The following is an 18,732-nucleotide window of genomic DNA, read 5'->3' as shown; positions in this document are numbered from 1 at the left end:
CTTTGAATGAGAACGGACCCCATAGGCTCATATATTTGAATGCTTGTTTGCTAGCTGGTGAAACTGTCTGGGAAGGATTAGGAGGTGTGGCCTTCCTGGAGGAGGTGTACCTCTGGGCATGGGCTTTGAGCTTTCATACACCTTTCCCAGGTAACACTTTCTGCCTTGCGGTTGTGTCTCTAGATGTGAGCTCTCAGCTACTGCTTCAGGGCCATGCCTGCTTGCAGCCATGCTCTCCACCGCGATGGTCATGGACTCTGACCCTCTGAACTGTAAGTCCTAAATAAACTCTTTCTTCTATAAGTTGCCTTGGTCGTATTGTCTTATCACAGCCTAGAAAAGTAGCCGAGACAGGAGTCTTCAGAAAAAGTGAAAATATCCAGAAGGTCATGGAAAAAGACAACTTATTAATGCAGGGAAAGGCACTCCCAATCATAGTGTGGGCTAGTGAGCCTAGGACAAAGTCCAAAACAAACAAACAAACAAAACTATATAATACAACCCTACTTTTTTTTTTATAAAGCATTTGAGTGTGTGTGTGTGTGTGTGTGTGTGTGTGTGTGTGACTTTATAAAATAACTTGTGGGCTTTTCTTATGCATGCTCTGTTAGTTACACGGAGCCCAGGGGTGAGGATGGACTTCAGTCTTTCTCTTTGCTGTGAGCTGCTGACGTGAGTGCTGGGAACCAAACGTGGGTCTTCTGGAAGAGCAGTACACTCTCTTAACCATTGAACTGTGTCTCCAGCCCATGGCTCATTTTATTTTTATTTATGTGTATGTGCTCAAGTGTATGAGTGCCACAGGAATATGGGATCTCCTGGAGCTGGGGAGATAGGAAGTTCTGAGTCACCCATCCTGGAGCTGGGGTGACAGGCAGTTCTGGGCCACCCATTCTGGAGCTGGGGTGACAGGCAGTTCTGAGCCACCCAGCGTGGTGCTGGGGATTGAACCCTGGTCATCAGCAAGAGCAGCAGGCACCCTTAAGTGGGCCGTCTCTGCAGTCCTACTCTTTTCTGAGAGCTTGTCTCCCACGTCTCTTCCTGTGTGTTTGTGGGACAGGGTCACTGTGTGAACACACTCTCTGTGTGGACCACACTGGCTAGCGCTGGTGATCCTCTTGCCCATGCCTTGTGACGGTCGGGCTTACACCATAGTCGGTGTCCCCTTCGCTGGCGGGCTGATGCTCTCTCTTGTCATTTGTTCTATGGTTCCAGAAGGAAAAAGGACCCCACTTGGGGCAAGCCCTGGTAACATCAAGCTTGAGCTTGCCCTATAACTGCAGGTCTAGCTCTGGGTAACTGGAGGTAAGCCATGTGCACAGACACCTTGCTTCACCCGGTCCACATCTTAGCCCTCAGGAAGACGTGGAGAGCAGTGTGTGCAGATCTTGATAGCGGCTGTTATCACAGCCCTGGGGTGGGGCAGTACTGCTTTTGGTCCCTGGAGCTGTACTGCCTTGTAAAATGATGCATCTGACCCCAGGGTCACGGTTTGGTGACTCTGGGTTGTAGCTCATTAGTAGGTGGACCTTTTTTTTGGAGCTGAGGACTGAACCCAGGGCCTTGCACTTGCTAGGCAAGCACTCTACCACTGAGCTAAATCCCCAACCCCAGTAGGTGGTCTTGTAATGGAATTCACCCCCCCCTCCTGCCTCCCTCCCTCCCTATCCCTTCCCCCTTCCCTTTAGTGATCCCAGGTAGAGGCTGATCTCAACTGACTATGTAAGGGAAGACTGGCCTTGAGCTTCTGATAGCTCCTGGCTTCATTTCCTGAGTACTGGGGTCACAGCTGTGCATCAGATTGAACAAGAAACACATTTATTATGTAGCACTAGCTGGCCTGATACTGTCTATGGAGCCCAGGCTAGACTCAATTTCTCAGCAATCCTGGTGCAGCCTTGCCTAGCCTTGAGATGTTTTTTTCTGTTTGTTTGTTTGGGTTTTTTTTTTGGGGGGGGGGCAAAGAAAATGCATGAGCCCATGACATCGACAGTCTAGGAGTAAGCTGTCATTCGACCACTAAAATTGCCTCAAAGGCAGGATAAGAATAAGGAGCTGCACCTATTTTTTAAATTTAAAAACATTAATTGCATTTATGTTGTCTCAGAGGACAACTTGCAGGAGTTGGTTTTCTCCTATGATTCGGGTCCCAGAGAGGGTAGAATTCAAGTCCTTGGGCTTGGAGGCAGGCACCTTTCCAAGCTGAGCCATCTTGCCTTCAGATAGTGGCTTCCCCTTCCTCTGATGGCTCTCCTTATTAGTGACTCACACAGAGAGAGGGTTGGACTTTCTGAGTTTAGCTTTCCCCCTTCCATCAACCCCTCCCCGCTTTTAAAATAAATCACCTGACTTCGCCGAAAGCTCTGGAACACACACACCCTTTGGCTGAAAGAGCGAATTAGGCAATCTCAGAATTCCCCATTCCTCTTTTCTCAGAACTCTGGATAGCGGGATCTCTCGGCCCAGGGAGGCTGATGCAGTTCTTGTTTTAAAACCAGAGGGAGCTCTAAGATCAAGACTGAGTCCCCTGTCCTGTCATGTTGTGGTCTCCCAGCCCCCTCTGTTTGGAAACAGGGAATTTCGGAGGGCGGACACACAAGCGGGTAGGGAATCCTAGGAGCAGACTGATCTGGGAAGTCGGGAGGAGGTTCCTGCAGAGGCCGACTCCTCTGGAGCCGCCAGGGTCTTCCCAGCATGGCCAGTGCCAGGAGAGGAGACTGACCCACTTGTTCCCATCAGCTCCTGAAGGTAACAACTTTAAAACGCAAACCATGAAGAGCAAAGCTTTGATGGAGGAGCAGGACAAGACGGGAGAGCGTGTAGAGCAAGGCTTGGAACAAAGTTGGAGGGTTGGAAGGATCTCAGAACAAGGGCAGAGTATAGACGCGGTTTCTCATATGCTGAACCCCATCCCAACACCAGCTTCATCTTTCCACATAGCACTGTGTTCAGGGGTGAAAGCAGTTTGTGACAGACTTTTCTGGGAACTATGGGAAGACATCTTTTTTTTTTTTTTTAAGGACCCTCTTGTTCTGATGTCTCTCTGTCAGCTGTCCCCTTCTCCCTTACTGGTGCCACCCTGCCCAGCAGGGGCAGCGCTTTCCTCCTGATTAGGCTTCCCCCAGGTCCCTTCCCCCCCTATGGAAAGAGGCTCTTTGCTCCATCAATGGCCATCGGGACATCTGCAGGAGCACCTGCAATAAGCATGTCACTGAGGCTGGCTTGAATGACAGGGGATTGTTCGGAAAGAGGATGGAAGGGTTCCAGGTCGGTATTCAGGATGGACAGACCTGGGTGGAGCTCACAGAGCTCCAGACCTGCTCACAGAGCAGCCCATGTGAGGGGCCATGAGCTGGTGGAGGGCAACACCAAAGACAGGGACAAACTCCTCATTCATTTGCAGAAGAATTGGTAGATGGCTCGAGGCAGGAAAGGGAGGGGGTAAGACAGTCTGGTCTAGGACGTTAGCCGAAATGGCACCAGGAAGATGTGAGAGGCCAGGTAGTGACAGTTACTGATAGGAACTTATCTATATGGTATTCTCTCAAAGGTGACACTGAGCCCTGGGACGCCCCTCAACACCAAAGCAGGTGCCTGTATTTGTTGGATAAAGACAGCCAGGCCAGGCGCCCTTTAGCTCCAAGGTCAGAGGTCCAGAGAGCCAGAGAGCCATGGGCAAATCGCCAGAGACGTGGTAAGTGGCCAGGTACCTACAGAAATGTGCATGAACTCCACCCGCAATTTCTTGGACTCTTGCATATTTTTGAGACAGGGTCTCACTTTGTAGCCCAGGCTGGCCCGGAACTCACTATCTTTCCTCGGTCCCCAGAGTGTGGGGCTTACACAAAGGCCCGCCATGTGTGGCTTCCCGTTTTTCTCAAGATAGAGCTCAGATCTGAAGCCTGCGTTTTGACTTTTTATATATTTAGTCCAAGCTTAGTCTGTACCGTGGCACATCGGCTGCCTTTTCCTTCCCCTTCGGTCTCCTGCTGACAGATGCCAGAGTTCTGCACGAAGCCATTGGTACCTGCGTTCCCCACTTCTCTGTGGTTTCCCCCCCTCCAGGTGGTTTGTCCTGTTTTCTGTTTTGGCATCAGTTTCTGCTGAGCCTACCATGCGTGGGGAGATCCTGTCCCCTAACTATCCTCAGGCGTACCCCAATGAGATCGAGAAAACGTGGGACATAGAAGTTCCAGAAGGGTTTGGGATCCACCTCTACTTCACCCATCTGGACATGGAGCTGTCGGAGAACTGCGAATATGACTCAGTGCAGGTATATTACGAGCGTAGGAGGAAGAGAGATGGAAGGGTCGAGGGGATGGAGGAATGCGAAGGATGTTGGGGGGCATTGTGGTGTCAAGCTGTCCTATGGGTTGGGGGCATGGCTCAGTGGTAGAGAACTTGTCTTGGATGCACAAGTTCCTGAGTTTGACCCACAGCACTGGGGGCGGGGTGGGGGTTAACACGGAGATCGGGAATAAAGGTTTTATTCTCTCCGTCCGTTTTTACTTTTAAATTTGGTTCTAATTTTATCTCTTAGATAATCTCAGGAGGCGTTGAGGAAGGGAGACTCTGTGGACAGAGGGTCAGCAAGAACCCTGATTCCCCCATTGTGGAAGACTTTCAAATCCCATACAATAAACTCCAGGTGATCTTTAAGTCAGACTTCTCCAACGAAGAACGGTTCACCGGCTTTGCTGCGTATTACGCTGCCATAGGTAAGACGTCACTCTCAGTATATGACTTACTGACCCCACTAAAAGGTGAGAAGCAGGAAAAGTGTATTACACATCTAATACACAATGTATTAGGTGAAGATTCCGTTCTCTCTTGTTCTGAGTCGTGGTTTTACTGTGCATCCCAGGCAGGCCTGTTTCCAACTCTCAAGTCTCCCCGTTCAGTCTGCAGGCATGTGCCACCTCTCCCAGGCCTTGCCTTTAACACGTATGGACTTGTCCTGGGTCTGTCCATGAATTGCCTTGGTGAAATGCCAACATTTTATCATGTTAGTGGTGGTAATGGTGATAGATAATAGATAATGGGCAGTAATCTGCTGAGAACCGCTGTGAAATTTGTACTGTATCAGAAGGCTCACTTACTTTAACAAAATCTTCAGCTCAACCCTACAAGGTAGGTACCATTATCTTCATTTAAGCTAAGGATCTGGTCTCAGTGGTACAGGCCTGTAATCCCGCACACTTGGGAGGCAGAGGCAGGAGACTGTGAATGCAAGATCAGCATGGGCAACCTAGTAAGAGCCTGTCTCTAAATTAAAAGTAAAAGAGAGTTGGTGAGATAGTTCGGTCTGTGAGATGGTTGCCATGCAACCCCATGTTCGAGCCCCAGGGTCCATGTAAAGGTAGGCGTAAACGACCCCATAAGCTTGTCCTCTGACCTTGACCTCATGACCCCCATCATGCACACACACACACACACACACACACACACACACACACACACACGCACAATAATAATAAATCATAAATACAAATTGAAGCCCGGTGTAGTGGCAAATGCCTTTATGCTCAGCACTCAGGAGGCAGAGGCAGACGGATCTCTGTGAGTTTGAGGCCAGCCTGGTCTACAGAGTGAGTTCCAGGACAGCCAGAGCTATGTAGAGAAAGAGCCCTCTTTCCCCCCATTTTTTTTTTAAAAAGAGGGTTTGGAATTCTGGCATGGCAGCACATACCTGTAACTCTGATACTAAGGAGGTAGAGGCAGGAGGATCGGGAATTCAAGGGTAGCTTGAGATACAAAAGATTCTATATTTTTAAAAAAAATCAGAAAAAAGGTTTGGGGCTATAGCTCAGTGACAGACTGCTTCCTCAGCCTCTAGAAGGCTCTCAGAAATCTCAGGTCTGGAGAAAAAGTGGAAACAGAGAATGTTGATACCCTGTCAAGAATTGTGTAAGAATGAATATGTGGTACCCCAGTGCATTCAAGTCCACCGTCCCTCTACATCTGTCTCCAGGTTAAAAGGACGTTCCAACTGCTCAAAGAGTCCAAATGTCATCCAGACTTTACAGTGAGACCAACATCCTGTGAAGTAGCGAAGGTGTAACATCCTTTCCCAGAGGACGGCACTGTCATGTTTACCTCAGTGTTGTCTCTGGCACGGATTTTTTATAACCAGACAGAATTTTTCTGTGTAACCCAGGCTGGCCTTGAACTCCTGATTCTCTTGCTTCAGTCTCCTGGGTACTGGAGTTACAGCATGTGCCAGCTGGGCAGGGTATTGTGTATTTTGTATGCAAGAGAAGTCAGCGGGCTTCTCACAGTGTGAGCTCCATTACAGCTGTCCAGTGCCAGGACACAGCTCTGAACCATACTTCAGAAAGTCATCTAGAACGAGACTGTCCTCACAGTATTACAGATTTTAAAATGTGGGGCTGGAGAGATGGCTCCGCAGTTGAGGGCACTGGCTGCTCTTGTAGGGGACCAGGGTTCACTTCCCAGCACCCACATGGCAGCCCCAAACTGTTGGTAACTCCAAGTCCAGAGCATCTAACACTCTCTTCTGATCTCAAAGGGCACCAGACATACATGTAGTATAAAATACCAATGCAATAAATAAATAGATAAATAGATAAATAAATATTTAGAAGTTGAAATGTTTTAAAGTTTGATTGTTTTTAAAACATTTTATTTATTTATTTCATGTGTATGGCTGTTTTCCTTGTTTGTGTGCATGTGTACACAGTGCCTAAAGAGTCCAGAAGGTGTTGGATCCCCTGGACTGGAGTTACAGATGGCTGTGAGCTGCCTTGTAGGTGCTGGGAATCGAACCCAGGTCCTCTGGGAGAGCAGCAAGTGCTCTTAACCACTGAGCCACATCTCTGCCCCCTCCCAGTTTCTTTTTATTAACATGCTTTAGCTATACATTGTAATGGGTTTCATTATGATATTTTCATACTCATACATATTTGTCCTAACTTGCCCTCAGTACCCTCTCTTGTCCTCTTCTACTGATTTCTATCTTCTCTCATCTGCTTTTGTGTCCTTTTTATGTGTTGATGAGCTTCATTAGGGTCACCCAAGAGCTTGGTGAGGGGCTATTTGTGGGATCACGGGCACTTTACCAGAGGCTACACCTTGAAGAAAATGCCCCTTTCCTCCAGTAATGAGTTAGTCACCTATAGCTCCTCTGGGACAGGTGGGGCCTCATGAGTCACTCCCGACTCCATGACAGGATATCCACAGGCACAGTCTTGTGCAGGTAACAACAGCTGCATGGGTCTAAGAGAGCAATGGCCCTGTCACGCCTGCACACTTCCTCCCTTCTTCTAGCTCTTACGTTCTTTCTGCCTCCTCTTCCATGACTCTCTCTCTCTCTCTCTCTCTCTCTCTCTCTCTCTCTCTCTCTCTCTCTCTCTCTCTCTCTCTCTTTCTCTCTCTCAACGGTTTTACACTGTCGCCCAGGCTGGTCTTGAACTCACATCAGTCCTGTGCTTCAGCCCCCTGAACACTGGCATTACATGCATGAGCCACCGTGCCTGGCTTTGAGAACATTAAGCGGCAAGCCTTTTCTGTTTTTCCTCATCCCTGCACATTTGGGCTTCTCCTCGTTCTTCCCCCTAGGGCTTTGTCCTTGACCGTGGATTTTCTGTCCTTGCTGCAGATGTGAACGAATGCACAGATTTCATGGATGTCCCTTGCAGCCACTTCTGCAACAACTTCATTGGTGGTTACTTCTGCTCCTGTCCCCCAGAGTACTTCCTCCATGAAGACATGCGCAATTGCGGAGGTGAGCTTGGCATCGGGAAGTCCTCATGTTCCCTAGGATTTAGACTGGACTGAGGGCTTACTCCATCCTTCCGGTTTTGATTAGGCTGTCCCTTCAAGTGGCTCCTGTTTTTAGCGATCCATAAACGAACTGGGGGCCTCAGGGGTGGGGGTGAGGGGGAGAAGATAGGTGTATTAGCTTTACATTGCTGTGAATGGTGATATAAACAAAAAGACGGAATGTTTATTTTGGTTCATGGTTCTAGCAATTTCAGTTGGATCCATTGTTTTGGGGTGTGTGGTGTGGCAGAGCATCACAGGAGGGAACCAGGCGGTAGGACAAAGTGGCTCACCTCAGGGCTGCCGGGAAGTGAAGAGGAAGGGGCACGGGTACTGGTGTCCTTTTCAAGGTCACATACCCCAGGGACCTAGCTTCCTCCGGTTAGGCCCTGCCTTCTGAAGATGCCACTATCTCCCAATATGTCACCAGTCAGTGACCAAGCCCTTAGCACCTGTAACTCTGGGAGATATGTAAGATCCAAACCACAGCTTCAGGGTAAAGTTAGTTAAGTGGAAGAGAGGGGTCGCGGGAGAGATGGAGAGAGGGAGAGAGAGAGACAGAGACAGAGACTGTGAGAGACTGCCCGAGGCTGTTCACAACTGTGGAAAGTTCCGTCACAAGCAGAGGGACACTGTGTAGGCATTGGCTAGCTCTCCTCAGGAGCACTGTGGGTCACTGCTCCACGAAGGCTTCATTGGGGAACAGATCTCGGGTTAAGCTGAAGAGAGGACTCCAAGCTTACGACAAGGAACAGAAGAGGGCAGGGACTTCTGTCTGTCCCTACGTTTGATTGGTCCTTTCTCCTTTTTCCTCCTGTAGTCAATTGTAGTGGGGATGTATTCACGGCTCTGATTGGGGAGATTTCAAGTCCCAATTATCCCAATCCGTACCCGGAGAACTCACGGTGTGAGTACCAGATCCAGCTGGAGGAGGGGTTCCAAGTGGTGGTGACCATACGCAGGGAAGATTTCGATGTGGAACCAGCTGACTCGGAGGGGAACTGCCAGGACAGTTTAACTGTGAGTACGGATGGTGAACTGGGGTGAACTGGGCTCCCACCCCAGCTTCTTATTGCTGAGACTTCTGTCCTGGGCACGAATCTAGGCCCTTCACATGTTAGGCAAACACCCCACCACAGACTGACATCCTCCTGGTTCACCTCTCCCTCTCCCTCTCAGTTAATACTAGTACTGCTCCTTCCTTAAGGAAAGTTTGTTTTGTTTTTCCTTTTGTTTTTGGCTTCTCTGTGTAGCTCTGGCTCTCCTGGAACAAACTCTGTAGATTGGGCTGGCCTCGAACTCAGAAATTCGCCTGCCTCTGTGTCCTGAGTGCTGGGATCAAAGGCGTGCATCACCACCTCCCAGTTTAAGGCAGGGTTTTATGTAGCCCTCAAAACTCTCAAACCCCCTCCCATCCCAGCCCTTTGAGCTAGGATTACAGATGTTAGCCGCCATGCCTAGTGAGATTTCTCCTTCTATTCATTCCTCTCTTTCCCTCCCTCTTATTCCTTCCTGAACTGAGGACTGAACCTTCAGCCTCATTCATGCTAGACAAATACTCTATGACTGAGTTACATTTGCAGCCCTTTTCTATATTTTTTTCCTGTTTTTATTTTGGCACAGATTTTCATTAAGTTGCCCAATCTGACCTTAACTTGTAATCCTCCTGCTTCAGTCTTCCAAGAAGCTGTGATTACAGGCCTGCATCATCAGGTCCAGCTTTTGAAAATCCAATTATCTTTCCTCCTGCCCATCCTTTTGTTGGTTTGCTTGTTTCTTATTTGATATTGTACCAATCATTTCTCTCATTTTCATCCCCCCTTCATTCCCCCATTTAATTCCTTTAGATTTTCCTCTCTTCTGATTTTATTATATTGTTTCCTTTCAGTTTGCTGCAAAAAATCAACAGTTTGGTCCTTACTGTGGCAATGGATTCCCTGGGCCACAAACTATCGAAACCCACAGTAATACCCTTGATATTGTCTTTCAAACTGATCTAACAGGGCAAGAAAAGGGCTGGAAGCTTCGTTACCATGGAGACCGTGAGTAACTAAAAGTGCCTTTTTGATTGGTGATACTGAATTCTTTGGACATGTGGAATCAAAACAAATAGACTGTTGTTTGGTTAGTAACCTTTTAACTAGTCTTGAAAGTGCAGACAACAGGGATGGGGGGCAGCTAGTTAGTGGCATCATATTCTTTTACACATCTGCCACATTGGAATTGAGGCAATGGAAGGTTTTAGGGGGTATGAGAATGGGACAGTGAGATGGGTCAGTGTGTAAGAGGATTTGCTGGGCAGGCATGAGGCTCTGAGTCTGGATCCTTGTACCACAATAATAAAATAATAATAATAATAATAATTTAGTCATAACCACGTGTTTGGGAGTGGGTGGGCAGAGGAAGGGGAATCAGTGGGTCTTGGTGATCAACTAGCCTGGGCAGAAATGGCAAGCTCCAGGTGCAGGGAGATGCCTCATCTTAAAGGCTAAGGCAGAGAGTGATTGATTGAGCAGGCACCCAGGGTCCTCGTCCGGCCTCTACATTGGTATGCCAGGCCCTCGACCCATGCACAGAAAGTGTGAGGATGTCTGGGGATGTATCACACAGCTACAAGTCCAGCACTGGAGAAGGGGAGAGTTACTACAAGTCTGAGGTCAGCCTGGGCTACACTGCAAGTTCCAGTCTAGCCTAGGGTATACAGAGAGAGACCTTGTCAAAAAAAAAAAAAAAGTGGAATTATGTAAAATAGCACACACAGTTTCCAACTGCTTAGTAAAACCTTATTTTTGTTCTCTCCAAGCAATCCCTTGTCCCAAAGAATTCAGTGCCAATTCTGTTTGGGAGCCTGAAAAGGCAAAATATGTGTTTAGAGATGTGGTGAAGATATCCTGTGTGGACGGATTTGAAGTTGTGGAGGTAAAGCACTGTGGAGGCTTCTCCCTAGTCTCTGGCTCCAGATGAGATATCTGAGCGGGTGAGGTTGTTGCTGCCTGGTCAAGATATTAACATCTCAACCATAAAGGGAATGGCTCGAGGTTGTCTGTCCTTCCTGGGAGGTCTGGAGCTCCTGGGCCACTTTGCCCTCTCAGTCTTCCAGGGAAGGGAGCCGACATGCTGGAACAGAGCTGTCTTCCAGCCCCAGCTCCTGGGTGCTCAGGGTTCTTCTTCTAAAGATGCTCCAAGCCTCTTTTGATGAGGACTTCTCATTGATCCAAGGCCAGAGATCAATTTCGTTATTGGATTTAATTTTCCATATGCTTTTATAAGTTAATGTCGATGTCTGTTTTTCTCCAGGGAAATGTCGGCTCAACATTCTTCTATTCTACTTGTCAAAGCAACGGACAGTGGAGCAATTCCAGACTAGAATGTCAGCGTAGGTGTCTCTTCAAAGTGGAACTTCTTTTTCCCTCCCAAAGGGAACTGAATAATCCACACATCAAAATTCAAATGCATGGTTTCCTTCTGGGCTTTTGAGAGAATGGCTTGTGTTTTCTGAAGGAAAGCCTGTTATGGAGGATTGTCTAGTCCTAGGCCAATTAGACGAACATGTTTCTTTTGAACATGGGGGCAATGGAGTATGTAGTCCATAGCTCTAAGGAAGTGGATTCTGAGTTCACACAAGAGCCTCTGCTGACCAGAGAACTAGGTTCCTCCTGGCCTTTTTCAAGGGCCGTTGGGACTGGCAGGTCTCAGTGGGCTGGAGAGATGGGCTGGAGAAGATGCCACAAAAGAGCCGGTACTGGAAGATTTATCACATGTGTGATTATGGATGTGGCTGAGGAAGAGGGAGGATGGAATGGGTCCCTAACTCTTCCTGGGAGGAAGTGACTGTCCTGACTATCCATTTCCCCGCTTCCTCCTGTAGCCGTGGACTGTGGTATTCCAGAACCCATTCAGAACGGTAGAGTTGACGATCCAGAAAATACCCTATTCGGCTCTGTCATTCGCTACTCGTGTGAAGAGCCACATTACTACATGGAGCATGAAGAACATGGTGGTAGGTTTCTTCTACCAGAAGAAGAGAGAGGGAGGAGCATGAATGAGTTGGAGGGGGATTGCCACTCCCTCTGGTTGGAGAGAGTTTGTAGAGAAGTGAGAAAGAATAGACACTGTCATCCTTTTGGCTTAGTCTAAGGACACAGGTGGTTTTCAGGGTAGAGTATGTTTTCAGGGGTCATTCATAGGGGATCATAGAGGCCGCTAGCTTAGTGTCACAGCTGCAGCAGGAATTCCTTTACAACATCCATTTCATGTGGTTATCTGACTTTGGACCAGTTATTGTGGATGGAAGTTCCTGTGTCCAGCCAGCAATTCCCAAATACCTGGCAGCCACTTCCCAGATAATTGACTTAGAGGCTTAATATTACTTATAAATGCTCAGCCAGTAGCTCAGGCTTATTACTAACTAGCTCCTACACTTAAATTAACCCATAATTTGCCGGGCGGTGGTGGCGCACGCCTTTAATCCCAGCACTCGGGAGGCAGAGGCAGGCGGATCTTTGTGAGTTCGAGGCCAGCCTGGGCTACCAAGTGAGTTCCAGGAAAGGCGCAAAGCTACACAGAGAAACCCTGTCTCGAAAAACCAAAAAAAAAAAAAAAAAAAAAAAAAAATTAACCCATAATTCTTATCTATGTTTAGCCATGTGCCTTGGTACCTTTTCTCAGTATGGCATTCTCATCTTGCTTCCTCTGTGTCTGGCTGGTGACTCTTGAATCCACCCTTCCTCTTCCTGTATTTTTTTGTTTTGTTTTTTGTTTTTTTGAGACAAGGTTTATCTGTGTAGTTTTGGTGCTTGTCCTGGAACTCACTCTGTAGACCAGGCTGGCCTTGAACTCACAGAGATCTGCCTGCCTCTGCCTCCTGAGTGCTGGGATTAAAGGCCGCCTGGCCTCTTCCCAGCATTCTTAGTTTGCTCACCCCTCCTATACTTCCTGCCTGGCTACTGGCCAATCAGCATTTTATTAAACCAATAAATTCGAGTGACAAATAATTATAGTGTACAAGAGAATTATTTCACAGCAGGTTATTTCATATAAAATCCCCAGGAGGGCAGGCATGATGATGGAGGTTTGTAATCCTAGCCCTTGAAAGGTAGGAGCTGGTCAGGGTGAGCCTGGGCTATCCAACCCTTCTGCCCCAGCTCTCATTCATTTTTACTTTTTGAAATGGAGTTTCACATAGCCCAGGGTGGCTTTGCCTTTTCTATGTAGCAGAGGCTGGCCTGGATCGTGCTGCTTCCACCTCCTAAGCATGGGATTAGAGGCCAGTGCCATCATTCCTGGGTGAAGGTTCTTTTCTAGCTGATGTGATGTGGTTCCTTCATCAGTGTCCAGAGGAGCTTTGCATAAATGGAGAATGGTGGAGAGATGCACTGAGTGACCTGTGTTCCTTGTGTTATTCCAGGACAGTATCGCTGCGCTGCTAATGGGAGCTGGGTGAATGATAAACTGGGAATAGAGCTGCCGAAATGTGTTCCAGGTAACCTGGGCTGTGGTGTGGGTTGAGACCGTAGCTGTACATGCAGGGAGCAGGTATCCTGTGAAAATAGCTGTGACCCTCCCAGGCAGGGACTTAATCCTGGCCTCCCAGAGTTCAGCACAGTGAAGCGGTATTAACTCTGGGCTGTGGAACTCCTTCAACAGTATCAACTCAGGCTGACTTGAAGGGAAATTGGAAAGTCTGCCAACATCAACAGTTGGTGTCACATTAGTCGTTAGGGAAAAGCAGATCAAACCACACTAGCAGAGCCGGGCCTGGTGGCATGTACCTGTAATCCCAGCCTCAGGATGCTGATGGGATTGTGAGACCAATCTGGACTACATAGTGAGATCCCCTGACACTCTCTAGACAAGGGCTTCCTCTGAACATTATCTGGAGGTAGAAAGCCTGCTTCCACAGTGAAGTTAAGAGTTTCCAAGTATTAGTTCCTAGTCAGGTCTCTGGCCTCATGTGCTAAGCCTGGGTATGAAGTGGGCCTCCGAGGGGCTGTGAGTCAAACTGTGGAGAGTGTGAAATGCTAGTTCATCTGGATTCAGTCATTGACACAAGCCTCCTGTTTAGCCAATCCCAACCATAAGCCTGCTTGTCACTGGCAAAGGAGATGTTTAAGTGAGGCTAGGTATTTTAGTTAGGGTTTCTATTGCTGTGAAGAGACACCATGGCCACAGCAACTCTTATAAAGGAAAACTTTTAACTAGATGGCTTACAGGTTCACAGGTTCAACCAGTTATCATCATGGTGGGATATGGCGGCATGCAGGCAGACATGGTGCTGGAGAGGTAGCTGAGAATTCTACATCTTGATCCACACCAACAGGAACAACCTGAGCATATGAGACCTCAAAGTCCGCCCCCCCCCCCCCCCCCCCCGCCAGTGACACACTTCCTCCAACAAGGCCACACCTACTCCAACAAAGCCACACCTCCTAATAGTACCATTCCCTATGAGCTTATGGGGGCCAGTTACATTCAAACCATCACACTAGGATAAGTCAGATGTGGAGGTAGTTGACCAAATGACATTGATTAAAGACATGCTGGAGAACTCTGCCACCCATTGGGTCCAGCAGTTGAGTGGCTGAGTTTTCCAGAGGTCAGTGTCGTTTCCTGCATCTCCCTATCTCGTTCTTATTCCTTTCTAGTCTGTGGAGTACCCACGGAGCCCTTTAAAGTACAGCAGAGGATATTCGGAGGACACCCTGCAAAGATTCAAAGTTTTCCCTGGCAAGTCTTCTTTCAGTACCCATGGGCTGGTGGGGCTCTTATTGATGAGTACTGGGTGCTGACGGCTGCTCACGTTTTGGAGGGAATCTCCGACCCATCTATGTATGTTGGGTCCACAACTGTGAAAATGGAACATCTGGAAAATGGCCAGAAGCTCACCAGCGAACGTGTGATTATTCATCCAGGCTGGAAAGCAGTGGATGATCCGGACACACGGACAAATTTTGACAATGACATCGCACTGGTACGGCTGAAAGACCCCGTGAAAATGGGGCCCACCGTCTCCCCCATCTGCCTGCCAGGCACCTCCTCGGAGTACGAGCCCTCAGAGGGGGACCTGGGGCTGATCTCAGGGTGGGGCCGAACAGAGAGCAGATACAACGTTATCCGTCTCAGAGGGGCAAAGTTACCCATCACCTCTCTGGAGAAGTGCCAGCAGGTGAAAGAGGTGAATCCCAGAGTGAGGCCAGAAGCCTATGTTTACACTAGTAACATGATCTGTGCTGGAGAGAAGGGTGTTGACAGCTGTCAGGGGGACAGTGGTGGGGCGTTTGCTTTGCAGGTCCCCAATGTAAATGTGTCCAAATTCTATGCAGCAGGCCTGGTGTCCTGGGGGAAGAGGTGTGGGACCTATGGAATCTACACGAAGGTGAAGAACTACATGGGCTGGATACAGCAAACCATGCAGGAGTACAGTGTCCCCAGCGAGGACTAATCCATACATACCACCAGCCCTGCAAACCATGCAGGAGTACACTGTCCCCAGTGAGGACTAATCCATACATACCACCAGCCCTGCAAACCATGCAGGAGTACAGTGTCCCCAGCGAGGACTAATCCATACATACCACCAGCCCTGCAAACCATGCAGGAGTACAGTGTCCCCAGTGAGGACTAATCCATGCACACCACCAGCCCCGCCAAGGGAAACACACTGTTCTCAGATCCTTCTGATAACCCCGTTGTCTCACAATGATGCAGAGAAGATGCAGGAGTACCATTAACATTGAACTTGATTGTCAAGATACCCGGATGGAGGGAGGGTCTGATCACAGACCTGCGCTGATTATTCGGTTGTGAATTCCTGTCTGTTATTGGTAACAACATGACGGAGGCCCTTCGGTCTTGCACGATTCTACAGGGATATCTTAATCCCCCTCTTTTATCTGCTTGAGATTCCATTTATAATCCTTGGAGTCCTTTATTTACTTACAATAAAGCATGTTTTTAATCTGGTTCTGACTGACTTCAGGGCCACAGGAGAGGGAAGTGACAGGGCGTCTTGTCATGAAACTCAGACACCAACAGCTCATCTTTTTTTTTTTTTTTTTTTGAGACAGGGTTTCTCTGCGTAGCTTTGCCCCTTTCCTGGGACTCACTTGGTAGCCCAGGCTGGCCTCGAACTCACAGAGATCCGCCTGCTCTGCCTCCCGAGTGCTGGGATTAAAGGCGTGCGCCACCACCGCCCGGCCCAACAGCTCATTTTTAACCACCATGCAAGCAGGGAATTCAGCCTTTCTTCTTTCCAACTGAGACTCACTGAGTATCGTGAAGTTAGAATAGTTTTCCTTCGTGAGTTGTCTCAACGTGTCTCCTAGAAATTAATTTTCTTATAATATTCCTTTGTATCACACAAGGTAATGACAGCAAGAATCGAACATTCTCGGTCTGCTTTTTTTGTTTTTGTTTTGGTAGTTTTGATCAATTTGTCAGTTAGGTGGCAAATTGGACTGAAGTCTGTGACAAAATGTGACAGACAAAAGTTTAGCGAGAGCTTCCCCGACTCTCTCTAAAGAAGAAAGCTGGAAACAGTGAAATCTCCTCCCCCAGGACGTCTGGTGACAAACAGCCACGGAGGAAGGATTTTGTGTGTGACAAGATCCCACTGTGTTCTCAGAACACCGGCTCAGAACTCACTCCGGGGCTCGAAGTCATTGTTCCCCTGCCTCAGTCTCCCCAAGTGCTAGCATTACAGGTCTGTGCCAACACATCCAGTCTGTATGCGTTGACCTGCTGTGCTGAGCGTCGGATCCAAAGGCCTCACAGGCTAAGCAAGTGCTCTACCCCTGGGATCTGGGACACACGCCAGCCCTGAAACACGGGCAGTAGCTCTCAACCTGTGGGTTGTGACCATGGGAAAACACATTTCTGGTGGTCTTAGGAACCCCCAACCATAAGTTTTATTTTTATTTCATTATACTCATAACTGTAATTTTGCTGCTGAGTGTGTCTCAGTTCCTAAAACCATCAGAAATAAGTGTTTTCTGACAGTCTTGACCCACAGGTTGAGAAGCGCTGTGGTGATGCAGTCTTATATAACACACACACACACACACACACACACACACACACACACACACACACAGCACACACACACACACACATACACACACACACACACACGCACGCACACACACACACGCACACACACACACACGCACACACACACACACACGCACACGCACACACACACGCGCACACACACACACACACGCACACACAGCTGGCCTCAGATGAACTATGTAGCAAAGGATGCCCTTGAACTTCTGACCCTCCGGCTTCCACTTCCTGAGTGCTGGGATCACCAGTGCACACTGCTGGGCCGGCCTGGTTTGTGCGGTACTGAGGATTGAACTCAAGGCTTCATGAATGATAGGCAAACACTGCCAACTGAGCTACAGCCCCAGCGGGGACACAGCAGTTTAAACGGGGGTCTGTCCTGTTTTCATGAGAGTCGAGGGTTGAGAATAAGAGTCCAGGGCTGGGAAAGGCAAGCTTGACAAAATCTGAGATCCATCCCGGATCTGTGGAAGGCAAGAACTCTGACCTCCACACACAGTGTGCATATGCGTGACCAGTTTGACACACATAATACATACATACAGACACACACATATATTCATGTATATAGCCATAATATATATTAATATATATACACACAAATAATAAATGGGGGCGGGAGGAACTGGATATGGTGATGTGTGCCTTATGTCTCAGCACTTGGGGAGGCAGAGGCAGGGGGATCTCTGGGAGTTTGAGGCCAGCCTGGTCCACATAGCAAATTCCAGGCCAGCCAGAGCTACGTAGTGAGACCCTGTCTCAAGACAAATTAGAAATAATAATGATAATAAAAAACTTAAAAGAAGGGTCTGTGAGACGCAAGGTGGGCAAAGGCGCTTGCCAAGCCTGACAACTTGAGTTTGATCCCCAGGACCCACACGGTGGTAGGAGAGGACCAACTCCCACATGTGAGCCCTGGTGTGCACATGCACAAAAGCAGACACACACGCACGCACGCACGCACGCACTCATGCGTAATTTAAAATGATGATATGGATGGAGGTTTACCTCAGCTGTGTAGCGCTTGCCTAGCATGCACAAGGCTCTGAGTTCAATCCCCAGCCCCACAGGAATAGAAAACGAAACAAAACAAAAAACCAAAAAGAACAAGAATCTGGGCTGGGGGCAGGGCTCGGTCGGGCCTGTCTGCTGTGAGAGGTGGCTTTCAGAACCGTTTGCCAGAGTGGGTGGGAGAGTGTCTGGAGCTTATCAAGAAAGGACTCTGATCTTGCAGAGAGAAAAACAGTTAAGTTCAAAAGTTCACTTAGCCTGAACGGTAAACACGTGGCCAGTTAACCAGAACTACAAAACAGCCTGCTGAGCCTGGTGGCCTGTAACCCCAGCTACTTAGGGAGCTGAAGCAGGAGGATTTTGAGCTCCGGTCCAGGCAGGCTTCCAGAATGAGTTCAAAGCCAGCTTGTGCTACACAGTTAGACTCTAGACCTTGTCTCATAAAGCAAAACAGAACACAACAAACAAATAAACAAACAACAACAAATTCCTCAGAGACAGGGCTGGAGAGATGGCTCAGAGGTCAGGAGGCTGCTCTTCCAGAGGACCTGGGTTCAATTCCCAGCACCTACATAGCAGCTCACAACTGTCTGTAATTCCTGTCCCAGGGGATCTGATGACCTCTTCTGTCTTCCTTCAGCCCTAGGCACATACATGATGCACAGACATATATACAGACAAAACATGCATACATATAAATATATGTATAGTAAATATATGTATAAATAAATAAAAATGAAATAAAAAATACTGAATTCGACTCCATAAAAAACAACTGAGAAGAGTGATCTGTGATAGAGCATTTCCTTTCTTTTGATGTTTGAGATAATAGCAAAAAAATGAACTATAACTCTGAGACTGGTGTTTTGCCTG

The 18,732-nt window shown here is 48.1% G+C and overlaps 1 protein-coding gene across 1 annotated transcript; it reads left to right on the top strand.

The window, feature by feature from the left end:
• Positions 1 to 2,565: 2,565 nt before the first annotated feature.
• Positions 2,566 to 15,743, top strand: C1s (complement C1s). Its single transcript, XM_076567955.1, has 12 exons — positions 2,566 to 2,748; positions 3,551 to 3,694; positions 4,066 to 4,273; positions 4,541 to 4,718; positions 7,619 to 7,744; positions 8,603 to 8,802; positions 9,671 to 9,824; positions 10,586 to 10,701; positions 11,080 to 11,158; positions 11,651 to 11,782; positions 13,190 to 13,264; positions 14,427 to 15,743. The coding sequence occupies exons 2-12, from the start codon at positions 3,672 to 3,674 to the stop codon at positions 15,221 to 15,223; spliced, it is 2,088 nt and encodes a 695-aa protein (XP_076424070.1). The 5' UTR covers positions 2,566 to 2,748; positions 3,551 to 3,671; the 3' UTR covers positions 15,224 to 15,743.
• The last annotated feature ends 2,989 nt before the right edge of the window (positions 15,744 to 18,732 follow it).

The sequence above is a fragment of the Peromyscus maniculatus genome, chromosome 3, assembly GCF_049852395.1.
Source record: "Peromyscus maniculatus bairdii isolate BWxNUB_F1_BW_parent chromosome 3, HU_Pman_BW_mat_3.1, whole genome shotgun sequence".
NCBI lineage: Eukaryota > Metazoa > Chordata > Mammalia > Rodentia > Cricetidae > Peromyscus > Peromyscus maniculatus.
Note: the sequence above shows the minus strand (reverse complement) of the source record. Positions and strands in the feature narration are given on the sequence as shown.